The sequence below is a fragment of the Tribolium madens genome, unplaced genomic scaffold (assembly GCF_015345945.1).
Source record: "Tribolium madens isolate multiple individuals breed KSU strain unplaced genomic scaffold, Tmad_KSU_1.1 Scaffold_20;HRSCAF=117;Tcas5.2_LG4, whole genome shotgun sequence".
Classification (NCBI taxonomy): domain Eukaryota; kingdom Metazoa; phylum Arthropoda; class Insecta; order Coleoptera; family Tenebrionidae; genus Tribolium; species Tribolium madens.
In genome coordinates, this window is record NW_025400985.1 from 9,932,141 (window position 1) to 9,949,714 (window position 17,574).

The 17,574-nt window shown below is 32.4% G+C and overlaps 4 protein-coding genes across 9 annotated transcripts in view; 3 read left to right on the top strand and 1 right to left on the bottom strand.

Moving 5' to 3' along the window:
• Positions 1-2,275, top strand: part of LOC123005669 (transient receptor potential-gamma protein) — a 70,798-nt gene extending 68,523 nt beyond the window's left edge. For all 4 annotated transcript variants that reach the window (XM_044399519.1, XM_044399520.1, XM_044399516.1 and 1 more), the window contains 3 exons: positions 46-331; positions 476-860; positions 915-2,275. In XM_044399519.1, the coding sequence (XP_044255454.1) occupies positions 46-331; positions 476-860; positions 915-1,256 (1,013 nt within the window). In that variant the 3' untranslated portion in view covers positions 1,257-2,275. The remainder of the gene's footprint in view (positions 1-45; positions 332-475; positions 861-914) is intronic.
• A 39-nt stretch (positions 2,276-2,314) lies between these two features.
• On the top strand, positions 2,315-4,674 carry LOC123005344 (outer dynein arm-docking complex subunit 4-like). Its single transcript, XM_044399045.1, has 5 exons — positions 2,315-2,494; positions 2,540-2,814; positions 2,859-3,850; positions 3,900-4,212; positions 4,263-4,674. The coding sequence occupies exons 1-5, from the start codon at positions 2,380-2,382 to the stop codon at positions 4,641-4,643; spliced, it is 2,076 nt and encodes a 691-aa protein (XP_044254980.1). The 5' UTR covers positions 2,315-2,379; the 3' UTR covers positions 4,644-4,674.
• Positions 4,675-5,380: 706 nt separating this feature from the next.
• LOC123004747 (LIRP-like) lies at positions 5,381-11,907 on the top strand. Of its 3 annotated transcripts, XM_044398157.1 has the most exons (7): positions 5,381-5,504; positions 5,554-5,700; positions 5,749-5,878; positions 5,927-6,720; positions 8,645-8,794; positions 9,026-9,212; positions 11,405-11,907. In XM_044398157.1, exons 6-7 carry the CDS (start codon positions 9,026-9,028, stop codon positions 11,611-11,613), a joined length of 396 nt encoding a protein of 131 aa, XP_044254092.1. In that variant the 5' UTR covers positions 5,381-5,504; positions 5,554-5,700; positions 5,749-5,878; positions 5,927-6,720; positions 8,645-8,794; the 3' UTR covers positions 11,614-11,907. The 3 variants fall into 3 exon arrangements, 2 of the variants coding, with proteins under 2 accessions (XP_044254092.1, XP_044254093.1); XM_044398158.1 differs by lacking the exon at positions 8,645-8,794; XR_006412705.1 differs by lacking the exons at positions 9,026-9,212; positions 11,405-11,907 and having other exon boundaries at positions 8,645-8,788.
• A 2,269-nt stretch (positions 11,908-14,176) lies between these two features.
• LOC123005192 lies at positions 14,177-17,510 on the bottom strand. The gene is made up of 3 exons (XM_044398847.1): positions 17,499-17,510; positions 14,491-15,243; positions 14,177-14,440 (listed from the first exon to the last, which is right to left on the bottom strand). Exons 1-3 carry the CDS (start codon positions 17,508-17,510, stop codon positions 14,177-14,179), a joined length of 1,029 nt encoding a protein of 342 aa, XP_044254782.1.
• Positions 17,511-17,574: the final 64 nt, after the last annotated feature.

Below are 17,574 nucleotides of genomic sequence, written 5' to 3' on the forward strand. Positions count from 1 at the left end.
AATTACAAGCAGAACATTTGTTTATTATTTTGTATCAAACTCCAGGTACGGGAGGCAAGAAGAATCGCCAAAAGGAACGAAGACTGATGAAAGGCTTTAACATAGGGCCCCAAACTTCCACAACCAGCGGTCCTCTTCCCCCTGTAGCCGAATTCATCGCATCCCTCCAGCACCAACAGGAAGCTCACCATCACGACTTTTTCGGAAGCACCCTCTCTGGTATCTTCAATTCGACCTCTCGTAAACTGCACCAACACAGCAGTACGGTTTCTTCATCCCAAGGGAGTATCAATGAAGGTTCGCACAACCACCACTCCCGAGGAATTGGCAGGTAATCACCGCTCTCTTTACCGTCACTAGTTTAGGCAAAGCTTATTTTTCTCTTTGTTTGCTCACTTCAGCATGGCTATGCTAGACGCTTTGAATGTAAGTGCACTCAAAAAAAAGTTTTTCGGGTAATTAGTAATGGTTGTAGGTTTCATTTGAAACGCACTCACTCACACAAACGTCGCTGGGGAACATTGATCGAGGCAGCAAAAACTGGAAAAGTTTCCCGCTTGATAGGACGTTCCCGTTCAGAAGATTCAGTCTGCAACAACTGCAGAGAAAACGGGCACAACCACTCGCACAGCCATAGTAATAGTCCAGCGTCGGATGATAATGGGTCGGTGAGGTCGAGGTCTACCGACTCAAATCCGAGTCTGGACGTTCCCGACCATCGCGAACCTGAGCTCCATGGGTTGGCCCATGGACTAGCCTTGTTGAAGAAGAAGCGGAAAAAGTTCTCGGCGTCCAGAAACACCAGCCCGATAGTCCCTCCACCTCGAGAAGTCGCCAGTGTCAAAAAACCACCCAAAAAAGTGCGTACTATATATTTTAATTTAAAGATGCAAAATATTGATGAAAAATTGCAGATTCCTCAAGTTTTGAAGAGGGCCTCCAGCGTTCCTACTCGCGTACCAGAAGTGATTCAAAAAGCGTCACGCAATGACAACCCCCAAGATTCGGTTGAAATTCCTATTTCCGCCCCTCCCACTCTCACACCCTCCACCACAGAGGAAAGTGTGACAGCAGTGGGGCAAAATCCAGGTGCTTCGATAGAACCTCTTCTCTGCTATTCGTCTTCAAGTAATCAAGCCACTGGCTCTTCGCAAACTCCAGAAGAAGAGTTCAAAAGCCACAATTCGCAGTCTTTACCCAAACTACCAGGAGTTATTCCTTTAAGTGGACACAATGGGCCAACTGGATGGTTGTAGTTCGTTCAAGACGAGTCAATGGTTTTTCAAATTAACAACGAATTTTAGTTGCGTTTATCAAGGGGCGTGACATTCTAAAAATTGTAGAATTGACATTGAGGATTGGTTATAAATTTTAGGAGAAAATCATTGACTCTAGGGATCACACACCAAATGCATTTAATTTGTTAGTTGAAAAATATGTGATAATTATTTATTATACAGGATGTTATAAATTATTAAACACAGCCTGTTTAAAAATAAATAATAGCCATAACGGACCATTCACGGTTATTATAGGTACAGGGTGTTGAGGAAATAAATATCAGATTTAATTTACAGTCAAATTTTGTTGATTCTGATATTTTACTGCCATTCGCATCTTTTCAAATTTTCCTAAATCTAGTCTTAATTTAAGAATCATTAGAACTCTTTAGGGTAAATTTTATTGAAAAATATGTACAAGAGGCCTTCGAACATGGTAGTTTCATTGTCATTGCCTTAGATTAGATTAATGTGTGTTTAATGTGTAAAAATGGGTATTTTTATAATACTTATGCTACATTCATTAGAAATGTAAATATAACGACTTCACTAAACTATTTTTTAACTCATTAATCTGTTAAGTCTAATATTAAAGAAAAACTATATCCGCCACATCTACCCGAAAAATTAGATTAAGAAGAAACTTAGATTGTAAGTGCATCGTTTCGATTTTTTTTCAATTTCGAATTTTTTACACACAAGGTCATTACACCATGATGTAGAAAATCACAAGGTAATTGTAAATTTATTGTTAAATCAAATATAACAAATTTCAAATAGAAATTTTATACAAACTTCTCTCCTATACTATTTGTACAGTTCCAAATTAGCTGTTACGAGATGTAATTATTTATTGTTGAACTGTTGCAAGTACATATTTTTTCTAGTCATTGGGAATAAAATGGAGCTTAGCCATTATTATGTAGTAGCGCTTAATATTAACATTTTTTTATTATGCGTGTGCTGAAAATTGTTTAATAAAAAGCTTTAAACTTTTTTTTTTCATTTCTACCCAAAAATTGTCACAGTGACAATTCAATTTGTCAAAGTCTGAAACAGTCTTAATTTTTAATTTTTTTCACTAAATTATACTGAAATAATGGCCAGCTCGGCAGCCACCTCACCTTTCGGTAAAAAAGAAGAAGTTTATGGTTTTAAGACCCTTTACCGCGAGCTTGGGTATTACATATCAAGATTGGAGCAATACGAGAGAGGTACTAATTAACAAAGCCCAATCAAAACTAATTTTTCCTTCGAAGCTTTGAAATTTTTCGATGAAGCGATTGCAAAAACCCCTAATGATCGGAGAGCCTTAATGGGTCGAGCTTGGGCCAGGTCTAAAGCTTGCAAATATGAAGGTGCCCTTGATGACATTAGAACAGCCCTCAATTTAGACCCTGACGACCTTGTAATGTTAGCCCACAAAGCCCTCAACACTTATCTCAATTGTGAATTTGAAGATGGTTTAGTACAAAACACTCGCCTTCTCCCCATAAGAAAAAAACCGGATTATTTCCAAATGGGTGCCATGCATGTAAGTTTTTGATTTTTAATTTGATTTAATAAAAAAAGTGTTAGTGTGCCGATGCTATTGAAAACTGTTTAGGAGAAAGAGCCGGAAGGCCATTACGTGACCACTATTTAATTATCCGAAGATTAGCCTGGAAAAAAAATTTCGAAGAACAAAAACGTTTCCAACCAAAATCCCGTTACAAGAAGAAGAAGAAGAAGAAAATTGTTCTTCCTGACAAAGTAAGCAATAAGGGAGACCCGATTGTTCCCCTAAAGTCATCAAGGAACTTAAATCATCAATCTTTAACATCCGACAATACTTTAAGCCAAATTGATGAACCTCCAACCGATCGTGAAAGTATTGTTGATAGTATCTACTCGCTAAAATCAGAACGCAACATTCTTCCACCTCCCATAAAATTCCCTCACAAACCCCTCCAACGATACACAAGTAATATAGAGAATTACATGGCAGAAAAATACCTCGACACACTTTACAAAGACAAACTTTTCTTGAAAAACCTCCCGAAAGAACCCGGAATTTCGTGTCCCAATGAAGCCGGAACGAAGAAAATTCTACTATTGGCCAAAACCGGCTACAAGACTGTTAAATACAAACAAGAGTTGTTACGAGCAAGACGACCTTTCTATTTCATAAAATATCAAGAAGCCACATCATCCGGTGCCCTCAAAGTACGACAAGAAGAACAGTTGAATAAATTAAGGGACGCAGCGAAGAAAGAAGCAGATTTGATAGTATCAAAAATGCGTGATGCTCTTGAAGATAAGGGTTGGAAGTCGGTTCTTGAAATGGCGGAGAAACTTAAAACTTTCTGTGATCTCAAATCGCGTAAAATTCTTCCCGATAGAGACACGTATTTGGAGGTGTTGTACGACACGGTGTGTCAAGCCCATTACGACTTGAAGAGGGTCAACAAGAATCAGTTAGAGTGGGATCAAGAGAAGAGAATATATAAAATGTTGGGGCTTCATTTGAGTCGAGAACCATCAACTGATTCGGTTATAGCCCAATTTAAGGGAGTTTTCATCGATTGGAAGTTGGTATTTCTAATTTTGTTTACAATATTTCAAAATTTTCATTTCCAGAAAACAAATCACTGTTTATGGTGATCGACTACGTAAGGCAACAACTCCCAAAGAAATGTGTTGGTTGTACCATGAACTTAGCAGATTCCATACTGAGTTGAAACAATACGAACTGGCTCGTGTCTATGCTCGTAAATGTATGAACGAGGGCAAACGTACCGAAAATAATAAATGGGTTATTAATGCACTGCTACTTATCATGAGGATAAATATAGCCCAACATAGCAAAAATGACGCCAAATCTGATGCCCAAGCTGCTATAGAGTTAGCGACTCAAATGGGTGATAAGAATCTTATTGCTTTCTTGAACAAAGTGATGCTTTTTGATTCGTTGATGTTTGAAGTGATAACAATTTGTTTTAGTGTAAGCAAGTGATTGAAAAAGTAGCTTTTGATGAGAAACTAGGACCAAAAGTATTGATGCAGCGTGAACAAAAGATTGTGGAAATGATGGCTGGTGATAAGATGAAAGATGAAGCTGCTCATCTCTTCAGGATGATGTCTGCAATGCCTGCTGCAAGACGGATGTCTGTTATGCCTGGAATCAGGATAACAGATGACGATGATGACAAGAAAGCGATGGCGGCGAGGAAACAATCTATAATGCCAGGAGTGCAAAAACCGGCCGAGTTTACAATGACGACCCCAACTCAGAAGCAGAAGAAAGGGAAACAAGTTTCTATGGATGAGTCATCAAAAGGGGTTGGATTTGTTGAACTTATTAAATATCATATTGATGACTGATTTCGGATAAATAAAGATGAGTTTGATAAGAGTGTATGTTTAATTTCTGACACACATATAAAAAAACTGTCGAAAAATTATCAAACTCAACATTAGCAAAAGTTTCAAAAATGATAATCGAGAAATCTCCCTAGAATATAAGGTTTTGTCCTTCAAGTTGAGTGCAGTAAAAATTGTTTAGTTACTGTGTAAACATTTTAATAATCTTAGATGGAAAAGGTGTAGAACCTTCAATTGTGTGCACTTGTAGATTGGAAAAAAAAAAGATAAATATTTACTTGGAAGGTGTACTTTATCGGATTGGCGTCTGTGACTAACACTTCTCAAAAATTGTGTATTTATACATATTGTTTTTTTTTAAAGTAGTCCATAAAAGTAAATTTTAGTATATTTCTTTTATATACAGAATGACATTTTTTGAATTTAAACAATTCGTTTACTTGTGAATACACACATACCTCGTCACAGTTTCACAAAAAACTAAACCCAATTGAACTCTAATTAAATTTTATTGCAATATGATGAAAAGGTAAACAGTTTGCATGTAAGAAAACACTACTTTATTAGACTCATAAAGGCGGAGGTTTTGCAAAAACCTAGTTTTAGTAGAATTCTCTTATTTTAAGCTCTATTTACTGAAAAAACACAAAAACAATATTTTATATCTGCTGAGAATAAGTTGAATCTATTGTTGTTGATTGACAATCGACAGATAAGATAAAAATATCGAATCATCTCGTTGACTGGTGGTGATGATTAGCAGTTTTATGGTAAAATGAATACGCCTTCGTCATGTACCAAAGATGTATCATTAAAATCGACCTGAAATATCCTACGACTTTAATCGGAATATTTCACCTGGTAAGTTTTTAATTAAATCAATAAAACCTTCTACTAATTTTTCTAATAGATATTTCTTATTTTTCGAATCTATGAAATAGCCATGGATCTGTATTTTCTGGAAGAACTTGCAGAAGTCAACCAATTGACATACGTCACTTTAATAACTTTGCTTCAATTAGGAATAATCATAAGTCTGTTTGTCGGAGCAGCAAAGGTAATCAATTATTCTTCACTTTCAGCACGTTTCTTAATTTTTTTCTAGAAACAACACGTTTTTCTCCTTCCCTGGCTCTGCTTCACAGCACCCACTTTCTGTATGGCCACTGCTTACGCAAGCTTATACGTTGCGACCGGTGATGGTGTTCAAAGTATCATCAATTTTACATTTATTAGTGAGTTGTGTAAATATTTTCGCCGATTATTATCGAAATATTTTTCAGTGATATTTTGGTTGTCTTGGTATTTGGTGTTCAAGTATTACATTATTTTAAAAAACTCTTTCAAATATTCGCCTTTCAAAGGTTACAAGTACTCAGCAAATCTCAGAGAACTTAACAACGAATGTGGCGAAAATTTATAGCCATGAGCAAAGAGGATTTGAAACCAATTGAGATTACTTGGAGTTTGCATTGGCCGATAAAATGTTATTTGTGTGTAGGAAGTCGGTTCAGCTTTGACAACCTTTATCTCTGCTCTGCAAGTGATATCGAAGAAAAAATGCTCAAATTACGTAAAAAAAATTCGTGAACCCGAACGAAATTGCACGTTCTATTTATGTTAATTTGTTTTATCTCTGTTTTTAATTTTTTGATACATTTTTATCACGGCCGTTCTCATTAAAATGGAGTTGCATCACCGACGAAGATACTTGTTTTTCTATATGTTGACAAATTATTAGCTTTCGTGTGAACATTAGGAAAGCTGGTGTCTCATATTCCTTATTTACTGTCCGACATGTGATAAGATGCAAAATCTCGTAATTATCAAAGTTATTTTGGGCATTGGTGAGATAAGATAACGATAAAAAATTCCCCCACCACGCCCTAACCCACGTGGATATCAGCGATATTTTGTTGCCTTTGCCCCAAGAATGGCACGAGTTAAACCTGTCCTTGAACCCATCTTCTGTATTGAGTTCCGACAAGTCTTCTGAGACAATACAGTCCCACCCAAAGGGGATTGTACTTTTCTAATTTTGGTACTGAAAAAAAGGTCCTGTTTGCCCGACATAGAGGTCAGTGATGTTTATATTAAAATTATCATCCTATTTTGTTCTCCTTGACCCTGAACGACCCCTTAGTGTTCTTAGTTTTGTCTAAAATAGACATGTTACATGCACATGGTACCATAATTGCACCAGGAAAGGTTTAGTCAAAGTAAAAACTCGAATGAAAAATGGTATGACAGAGAAGTTTAATTTTTTTCTGTTAGTGATGGTGTAAGTTAAAGACCATTTGTTTTGTACTTGTTTTTATTTATAAAACAAATGTTTTTTTTTAAATAAAACGCTTGTTTACGACATGATTTCTATTCTTGAAATAAATAAACAACTCCTTTAAAATCCGTAAAGTTGGACTCTGTGTGATAATAGAATTTTTATTTCGTAACGAAATTATCTCACTAAACGTATCGGTAATAGAAAAAAACGAAATGTAAACAGAGTGGAAAATTTGGAGGTTTGCAGATTATTAGTAAAGTTCAAGTTTTGATTCACGTGAACAAAATGCAACAAAAGATACCGGATATTGAAATCATTCAAAAATTATTGTGCAAGGACGGATTTTAATTAATTGATGAAATAAGCAAAAAACTACTTTCAAAAAATGCGGAAATAAATTATAAAACCACTGATGAAACGCAAGTAATAAAGTAAAATAAATTAACAAATAATAAAGAATTGAAGATAATTTTGTGCTTTATATTAATAGACTTTTAATTTATCGGTGCAAAAATATAAAAAAAATAATCAAATTAAAAACTTTTTCGCAAAGTATACAGTGAGCGGCAAAACTATGGAATAATAATCTTATTTATTAAATTTAAAAATATTTTATTTGGACAAAAATGCTCGAACGGTCAATTTTTTTTTTAAATACAAAATTCTGAATTTGATTTAATTAATTAATTTAATTTATTTTAATTTAAAATTGTATGTTTGTTTTTTGTTGAAATTATTTCACTTCTCAGATGATTTTTAATCGAAAACTTTATGTAATATTTAATGTTTTGGTGTTGTCGTTTCGACAATTAAAAGATCTATCGAACTGATTAAAAAAATGTTGATGACGTCAAAAACCAAAAAGTGTAAAATTTTTAAATCAAGTTGAAAATTTTGAAATTGACTTGTTCGAGCATTTTTACCAAAACAACACTGTATATAGCTGTCGCAACATCATATAGAATAATATCTAAAATATAGAGAACAAAAAAAAATACAATTTAATAAAAAATATGGAGTACCTAATAGAATTATGATTTTTTGCAAATTGCCCAATTTTCCCCGTATAACAGAAGTACCTTATATAAAATTAGAGCTGAAGCACTCTATTCTTTGCTTTACTAAATATCAAAAAAGCAAAAATTTTAATGAAAGCATGACTTCTCAAAAATTTGGAAAAGGGACAAAAACTTTTTATTCAGAATTCAGTTATATTTGTATTAATTGAAATGAGATTTTTTTGTAAAACTTTTAACTCTTAATAGTGTTTTAAATCTCGAAACCGGCCCATAAAAAGGTACCTATAATTAACACAAAAAAAATTGATTCTGAAAATTTTGGATGTAGTGGCATAGTTAAATTACATTGTTCTGGAAATAAATAAGAGGGGGGAGTGTAATAATTTCAAGTAAATAAGTAATAAACAAACAAAATGATTGTTGAGATGAGGAACTGAGGAGATGGAGAAACAAGTAGGCTTGCAATTACCCTAATTGCCAGATAGTCTAGAAGAAAGCACTCAACCTTCCACCTTTCCAATCATCTGGAGCAAAGTCCAGCCGTCCTTTGCAAAGAAGCCTTCCCGACACGTGCCCAAAAGTCTCTCCAAAAGATTTCCTCGTCATTTCTCAAACGTCCACCATTCGATCGCTTCTCTCCAACCTCCACACATGTGATTTGTGATGTGTTTTATAAGTGTGTCCATCGCTTCTCCGTCCAGTTGATTACAGTTAGCGGTCGATGATACACAGCTGTGATGTCTTGTGATTCAAGTTTGCGTTCAGTCTGTGATGTCGCTGATAAAGTGCCGAATGCATGAACCCAAACCACTCATCTGTACGAATGTAGGAGTTTCGGGGAAGCTCTCAAGGTAATAGCCCAGAGACCATTAATCCCAATCGAGCATGCGGCTCAATAAATTAATAAGTCTGAGAACCGCGTAATCTAATAAAAAATAACAACAAAATTATCGCTAGTCTCGCTTGCCATTACAAGTTTAATGCCTTTATTGTTTTTAAGTACACTTAGGTGCATGGGAGAACATCATGGATATGCCGATTCGTTTCGAGAGAACTTAACGATGATTATGTTCATTTTTCAGATGGATCTCCAATACGTTTTCGTGGTGGTGGCGACGGTCTTGGCCGGAATACAAACTTGCAGAACAGACGACATGGCCAACTTTAGGGGAACCAAGTCCAAAGCGGTCTATTGCGGAAGACGACTCTCAGAGACACTGTCCACGGTATGCAAAGGCAATTACAACACCCTCAACAAGAAGTCAGACAGTAAGTACGCTTTCTCACACGCACAAGTGGCCAAAATTACCCAAAGATTTTTAACTTCAAAATTACCCATTTTTAACGCGGTAATTTTTTTTCATTATTTTAAGAATTTAGTTGAAACTTACCGTTGACTTCTTTAACAATTTCGAATCTAAGCAGACTTTTTCAAATCTATTTCTCGTGTTTTTCATAGAAATTAATACGAAAAATCTTAAAAATCCCGCATTTACTCTATGTTTAAGAATTTTCAGTATGCTATAGAAAGAAGGTGTTTGATGTTTTCGGGTTGGTTGTTGGAAATACATTTTCGCCAACGTTTCGATTTTTATTTAATCTTTTATTTAATTTAGCATGATGTTCGTGAGAGCGTCAAGCCCAAATACCCGAATATCACGCTACCCGTTTTTAAAACAAATAACGTCCTGACGAAGATTAAATAAAAATCTAAACGTTGCCGAAAAAATGTATTTCCAGTAACCAGTCCGAAAACACCAAATACCTTTTTTATACTATACTGAAACAAAATGAGCGATAACACATTAGAAATTTAAATACTTTCTTTTCTTATACTTTTTTTAAAAACCCAAGCAAGTTAATTCTTAAATAAAATGTTAGATAGAGTGCCGTGCCAAGCAATCTACAAATTAAATTTATTAAATAATCTCCAAAATCGATATTAAATTTTAAATTTTCTATTTCTTGTAATGTTTATTCTTTTTATTGTTTCTTGAATTCATTTTCGTCATTTTATTAACAATTCCAATTATAAACAGCATTTGATTAATTTTCCTCCCAAGAGAGAATAAAGTAGTGTTTTGTTCCCTCCTTTTTGACTAATAACCTGGTACCTTATTCCCTCAGGAACAAAATAAATAAAACAAATAAATTTACTGTTAAAATGAACTAGAATTGAATGAATTGAATCTTTTGAGTGTTTTTTGACATATACAATATGCGCCAGAACTCGCACCCCAGAGAAAAATGCCATTAATGTAAAATACCAGGAACATGGAAAAAATGTAAACAAAAATTATCTAAAAAAATTTCAAAGTAATGACAGTTTAAAATTTGCACTTTGACTCTATTTATTTCTGTTGGAAAAATGATTTTCCAACTTTTTTTGCTACAGGCAATTATAAGAGGAAACAAGGAAGCTCTATCCTAAACTCTGTTTAACGTTATTTGTGGTTTTTATTGGCAAAATTTTTACTACTACTTGTATATGTTATATATGTTATTTTGTTGTATATGTTATTTTTACTAAATAATTGTAAAAAAAACATATACAAGATCATCGGTATCATTAAATAGACATAAAAAAATGTGAAATTTCAAAAAATAAATATCAAAATTTTTTGACAGATAGAATTTTTTAAACATTTTTTCTATGTTCCTGGCATCTTATCTTACTTTGAATTTTTTCTCTTCGACGCGAGTTCTGGCGCACCTACATAAACTCCTTGATACGGATTTTTACTCTTATAATTGCAAATGAATGAAGTGAATATTTTGACAAATTATTTGACAAATTTGTGTTATTAATTTAGTCGGCTCCTTTCGGCCGCCTCTTGAGATTAAAATACATACTTGTTTATTCCTTTGATACATACATAAATAAGTATTACAAAATAATATTGCTTCTTTTTTCCACTATTTATGTTTTATGTTAGAACAAGTTCGGTAATGTTTTTTTTTTTCATTTTTAAAATAATCCAGGCAGTAAAATCTAATATTTTAAATTCTTTACTTTACTTTAAAGTGCTTTTTTCTTTTACTATAATTCCTGTTTTTTTTTTTAGTTTTTCTTATTTCCATCTTACTTTTAAATAAAATGAAAACTAGCGGTTGGGTTTAAATTATAAATAACAAAAAAAAATCACGTTTTAAGATAAATCGTATCTCCTTATTAATTGTTATTTTGACTCAAAACATCCAATTAATAGCGACAATACATTATAATTAGGTATTTTTAAGGTTGTGAAAAGGAATTCGTTCAAAAATAACGCAATGAACAAAAAAGAACAAACAAACATAACAATTGGGTTAAAATCAAAACATAGATATCCACATAATAAACAGAAGGAAACACTTACGTATCTATTTCGAAAACGGCTTTTGATTTTCTTCAGTGCTTTAAATTTTTAAATTTTTTTCGAGATGGTATTTTTTTTGTTATTTATTAATTTTTTTTTCAGTTCACGACGTGGGTGCGTCGCGGCCTCCCGGCTACCCTTCGTTGTCCCAGCGTAGTTTAGACTACCCGTTCCAAAGTAGGGCGAATGCAGCCTCGCATCATATGTCCGGTTTTCGTCGAAGAAAGCGTCGTGGTGTTTTTAACGAGTGCTGTGAAAAACCTTGTTCAATAGAAGAACTGTCTCAATATTGCGGCGGCCCTAGTCGATGAGATTGTGACTTAAAAAGTGAACTTGTGATTAAATTGTGATTAATCGGCAAAAATTTGTGATATAATGTAAATTGTAGGTATAGGTGCGCTTCGTCTCGCTTCTGCCAACGTGCACTTAAATTTTGTAGATGGCACAAACTGTTGTATTACGTGTATTGAAGAAGAAGAAAAATTGTCGTTGCGGTATTTATTTAGTAATGATATGACCTTGTGATACTGTATCTACGGATTTATTGTTGCATAATTTTATTTACCTAGCTAAAGCGTGTAATAAATTATTGAATTTTTCATAAATGGGAAGTTTTATTAAAACGGCACGGAACGGACACGTGTGGTCAACATTGTTACGAAGTGTTATCCCTACAATATCAAAATACCTAAGGTTATCATAATAGGTACAGTTCATGGCATTTAGAAAAAACTAGTAAATATTTGTAGCTGATAGCTTATCAAATTAAACACATTTTTACTGGTCGTTATTTGACTGTAGCATCCAAAGATTAGAATATTTTGAATTTCCTATTTATAGAAAACGATTAATATTACATCCGCATGGAAAAAAACTAAACATTGGTGAAAAAATAAACACGGAAATAGGAGAAATGCACAAAAGCCCCCCTATTGTTTACAAAATACTCCAGATAGTGTACCTAGATAGCACACTATTGTGTACCTACTTACGCATACCACAACGTTATTATAAACATTTATAATGAGCACAGAGGGTCATTGTTTTCTCAACATTTATGATATTTATAGAACGAGAAAAAATGACCAGCCATAGCGCCAGACGACTTATTATTATTACAATTGTTATAAATAATTTTATCTACGCACATTTTGGTCCCCGATAAACATCACTAGACAGGGAGGTTATTGCTTGCTACCATCTTAAACCATTACTTCACGTGTTGGAGCAATTTATTTAAAGAGGTCACGTGTCGCTTCAACGTGATTTATTAATGGCGCCAATATCAATTTCTTAATCTAAGCTGCATGTGGGTGAGCGCTAAATTGTTCTTCAAATTGATGACAACTGCATTGTTAATGACAAAATTAATTCGATGAATTTTTTGTCCGAATCAACGACAGGTTGCTCATTTTTTTATTAGGTTGATTGATCCATTGCCATTTTAATGACGGCAAATTCCTACATTTATCCAATCTTCACGTCTGGTTTGCGATTATTGAAATTGACACGAGACCCTCCACTGGCTCCGGTTATGTAATCGACGAGATGCCTCGCTTTTTGTAATTGAGCATAAGCTAAATTTACATAATGCATTGGAGGGGTCACACACACAAGTGACCTCTCTCCAACCGGCTAAAAATAGTAACAAAAATGAAATTCAACAAAAGAAAAAATTTTAAAAAGAAAATATCAAATATGATATATATCAAAAATACAAATACACACCCGTTTGTAAATTTTATTCTCAATTATTTCATTTTATTTTATATCTCAAAAAATATATGATTTAGAGCTCAAACCCACACAAACTAATTAATTTTTACTTCGACGAGTGTATTATAAATAGTAGAAACAAAAAACATAAAAAGTACATTTCATTTTTGTGTTAATTTTATCCCCAAAAATAATTTTTACTCATGTTAAAATAAAATATGCGATTCAGAGTATGAACATACGCTAAATGTCTAATTTTAATGGCAACTAGTATATAGAACCTTTGAGCCCATGCACTAATTTGATGAAACATTAAAAATTGTCGTTAAAAAGCAAAACATATTAAACTGCAAATTAATAGGAGTAATTAATAACAAATGAGATAATATAACAAAATGTAATAGTTATTTATTCGACGAGTTTGAGTGTAAATAGAACGCTTTATTGCAAGAGTGTTAACGAGTGGTTTATCATCCACGAGGTGAAATAAATGAAGTAATTTACATGAAGATGAGTTAAATACAACATTTTATTCTTCGAATTAGACTCAACAAAGCTTAAACTTTCTTCAAATCTGTTAAAAATAATCTGACATTTCGTATTGAGAAATGCCAAACAGTTGTCAAACGGAAGAAAAACCGTTTTGACAGTATCGAAGAATAAAATATTTTTAATCTAAAATGTATTTTGGTGAGCCAGCTAATTAATTTATTAATATTTGAAAATAATTAACGCTTATTTTTGACAAAACGAGTGTTTTATTTCTTAGATTGGTGTGGTAACAACTAAAACTAATAAATATATCTAGGCGTGAAAATAAAGAAACAAAAGATGTAGACTAAACTATACACAAAGAATCACTTGTTTAAAAAAATATTTACACAAACAATTAGTAATTTGTTTCGTCTCCTAGATTTAACTATTATTATGTAATAAAAAATTCTAACATAAAATTGATTAAAAGTAAAAATAGCCACGATAAAAATGATTTGATGACCAGAACCGAATAAAAGATATTAGCAAAACACTTTGATTATCAAATATGGGTCATCCTACAAAACATAATTAATAATTAGATCTATTAATAGCAGCCTCGATATCACACAAAATTTGATCAAGGTTACCAAAAAACGGGTTAAGCCACCATTTCCCAAACTTCTAGATATCAAATTGTAGAACAATTATAATGTAATTGAAAATACTGCTCAATATCTTCAAAAATGAACCATAATTCACCGGGAAGAACCCCAAACAGTTAAATTCAGGCTTGGCCAGAACCACTTGTTTTGCAAATTGCATTAAAATTTCTTCTTTAAGAGGATGACCTCCCACTTTATTATACAGATTTTGACAAAGAACTATCATAAACTGCGCTTGTTTGTTGGCTTTGCCGCAAGAAAAACTAATCAAAGCGCCACAAATCTGAAATAATCATTAGGAATTTCGAGGAATGGGCATACACCTACACTTACGATGAAACAAATGCTCCACAAACAATTGTTCACAAAACTGAGCACACTTAACTTTGTGCGCTCTTCAATGGCGAATAACACACACAAATAACTCGTTTCAACAACTCGCAAAGCGATGAGTTTGTCCATTATCATTATTTGAAAACCGTAGGTTTTGTTAACTTTGGTTATTAAGCCACACAACATATCGTGGCATTTAAGATAGTTGATTGTTGGTGTTTCCGAATTTGTGGTTCTGATGATGAGCTCAAATTTCCTGTTGAGGAGTTCGAAACGTCGCCGAATTTCGTTCACGGTTACATATAAACGAATCACAAACCAAGTCATTTTGTAAATTAGTATAAAACTGATGCAATTGTATTTGTGACCTTGCCATCCATAAAAATCATTATTGGACGTAACGTCGTTAAAAAACATAGCGAAAGTCACACAGTGGACAATAATTACAAAAAACTTATAACTTAAAACGCCTCGCAGGAAATAGTTCCGGACTGGGGGTAAATCGAGGAATTTATCAATTTTATTCAAATGGTTATAAAACCGGGAGATTGTTTTTACGTTAATAAAATTTCTGTTGACAGCATCAACAATTTCCAAGAAAACAATCAACAATGCAACGCCCCCATCAAGGGCACAAACTGAGGTTTTCAATAAAGGATAAACAAAATTTAATTTTCCAAACATTTGTATCACTGTCATAACAAACACACTTAAAATTACCACAAATCCGTACAATTTTTGGAAAACATTTTTCTTAGTTTCGGGTAAAAATATTGCAAACGGCATGGTAATAATTCGAAAGATGTGTTAAAACACATTTGAACTGTTTTTGATAGAAAAATAAAATGAAATAATTTTGTTTATCTACTCAATGAAACTCTCAATTTGATTAGAAGAATGGATTAGTGGAAGATTTTTAGTTTACGTAATACATCAAATTTAGACGAGTTAATACCAAAACTGGGTTAGTCAATTTTATTTATAGAGCAAATATTTACATTAAAAATAAAGTTTAATATAAATTAAAAATAAAATAAATAAATTGAAAATAAAATATACTATTTTAAAATGTTCCCGGCGCATCCACCAATTTTGAAATTACAAATTGCAAAAATGTCAAAACAAACATGAAATCTTAATGATACTTTTTTGTAATAAAAAACAGTAACACAAAAAATGTTAGATAAAACTATTTTAGGTTCTAAAATCTTCTCGAACCGAATCGTCGGTGACTTAAATTTTATCACTTGATAAAACTGGACATCGACATTTGGAGTTCGTACCGAAAATACAAGATTGCCAAATTCGATTTGAGCATTTAAATGTTTTCAACGCTAACATTTTAGAAGATAAAATAAAATGTGTTAAAAGTGCAATTAATTTGTTTTTGTTGATAAAGCGCATAAAAATTCTTGATTCGAATATCAAGAAGTTATTAACCTTGAGTTTTACAAACTTTATTGTAAATAAATTGTCGTCAGTTGTGAATAAGTAGTACGTAGCTGGAAAATTTTAGGACAAAAATGGTTCTTTTGTTGGGCTTTAAGGTCCCGACGATAGAGGTTATTATCGGTAAAAAACAAGTTCTTAAATCAAAATTTTAGACTTATCAATTATTTACAACATATTTTCATAGATTAAATCATTAATTAAGTACGCTGATTCCCCCCCATTTACTGAATCGCAAAGTGAACATAACAAAATTTCGTACTCATTTTTTATTTATTTCATTGATAAACAACACAAATGAGTCGGCGTTTTTTCACATCGAGGAACTTTTAAGGTCACAAACACCGACGATCTAACTAAAAAGCAACAAAAATACAAAAAACTAATTATTAAAATTATAATTGCTGTAACAAACAATTTATAAAATGTTATTATTGATTCAAATTAATAAGAAGTAAAAGATTAATTAGTTACTTACTTTGGAAGTCTTCCTATTTACATAAATTAGCCAAAATTACTTCAGTCAACTGAAAAACAAATTCCGGCTTATACTACTTTGAAATTTTATCAAAACATCGCAATATCATTTCATCAATTCAAATCTCCTCTAAAAATAAATAAATTCAAAGGTAATCAGTGCAACATAAGTAAAAGAAATTTTTGATAAAAATAATTAATTAAATTTACATAAAAAAATTTATAGTAATTAGCCAACTTGTATCTTGTTTTGACCAAATTTTAAAAATATAATTGACTGGAACTGTGGAAAACTCAAGAACTCAAATTTTTTCACGTTTAGACAATCTAAATAAACATTATTGAACACAATAGACCATGCTTGTACAGATGTCAATACTGTGTTGCCTAGTCAGTGTTAAATAGGTAATAATAATTATGAAATAATTAAATTGATTCAATTTTCCATTAGTAATGCTGAATTGTTGACATCATGTTCAATTTACTAATTGGTTTTTTAGTCGTTTGTATCCAGAATGTGTAACCAATTATACTTAATTTTGCTTAAAACAGTAAATATTCTAAAAATAAATCAAGCTTCACCGATTTTTCATAAAATTTTTCCTTATTTAACAATTCTAGCAATGTTATTTTTGTACTTATGGGATATTATGGGAAAAATTAATGTCACATACCAAAAGCTACGATTAGCCAGTGCCATTATGGATGCAATGGCTGACACGTTAGTTGTTTCAATTTCTGTGATAAATACAATTTCCAGAAATATTTTAAACAAAAAACTTTCAAGTAAATCCTCATTGAAAACAATCTACGATAAGACAGAAAGATTTGGACAATCAAAAATTGTTTTCGTTTCAGTGCACTTTATTGTCATTTTGACCTTCAGTTGGGACATTTTTTTCAGAAATTTTAGTCTTGGATGGGCTACTTATAAATATAATTTAGTACCTTTATTTTTTCTTTATAAATTTCAATTATTCGCATTACAAATATATGATTTGGCAACAAGAATTGAACAGAAATTAAGTAATTTAAATCGAAAACTCACCCAAACCTGCGACGACAACAAAATTACAGATTACATGAAAACTCATTACGTCTTGAGCAAATTAATGGAAAATATAAGCACAACATATGGTTGGCAATTTATATTAATGG

Excerpts from the sequence above, each read along its gene's own strand:
- LOC123005344 (XM_044399045.1), top strand. The coding sequence starts at position 2,380 with ATGGCCAGCTCGGCAGCCACCTCACCTTTCGGTAAAAAAGAAGAAGTT. Across the intron at positions 2,815-2,858 it reads TCCAAATGGGTGCCATGCAT|TGTGCCGATGCTATTGAAAA; the intron begins GTAAGTTTTTGA and ends AAAAAGTGTTAG. Across the intron at positions 3,851-3,899 it reads GGAGTTTTCATCGATTGGAA|AAAACAAATCACTGTTTATG; the intron begins GTTGGTATTTCT and ends TTTCATTTCCAG.
- LOC123004747 (XM_044398157.1), top strand. The coding sequence starts at position 9,026 with ATGGATCTCCAATACGTTTTCGTGGTGGTGGCGACGGTCTTGGCCGGA. Across the intron at positions 9,213-11,404 it reads CCTCAACAAGAAGTCAGACA|TTCACGACGTGGGTGCGTCG; the intron begins GTAAGTACGCTT and ends TTTTTTTTTCAG.
- LOC123005192 (XM_044398847.1), bottom strand. Across the intron at positions 14,441-14,490 it reads TGTGGAGCATTTGTTTCATC|ATTTGTGGCGCTTTGATTAG; the intron begins GTAAGTGTAGGT and ends TGATTATTTCAG.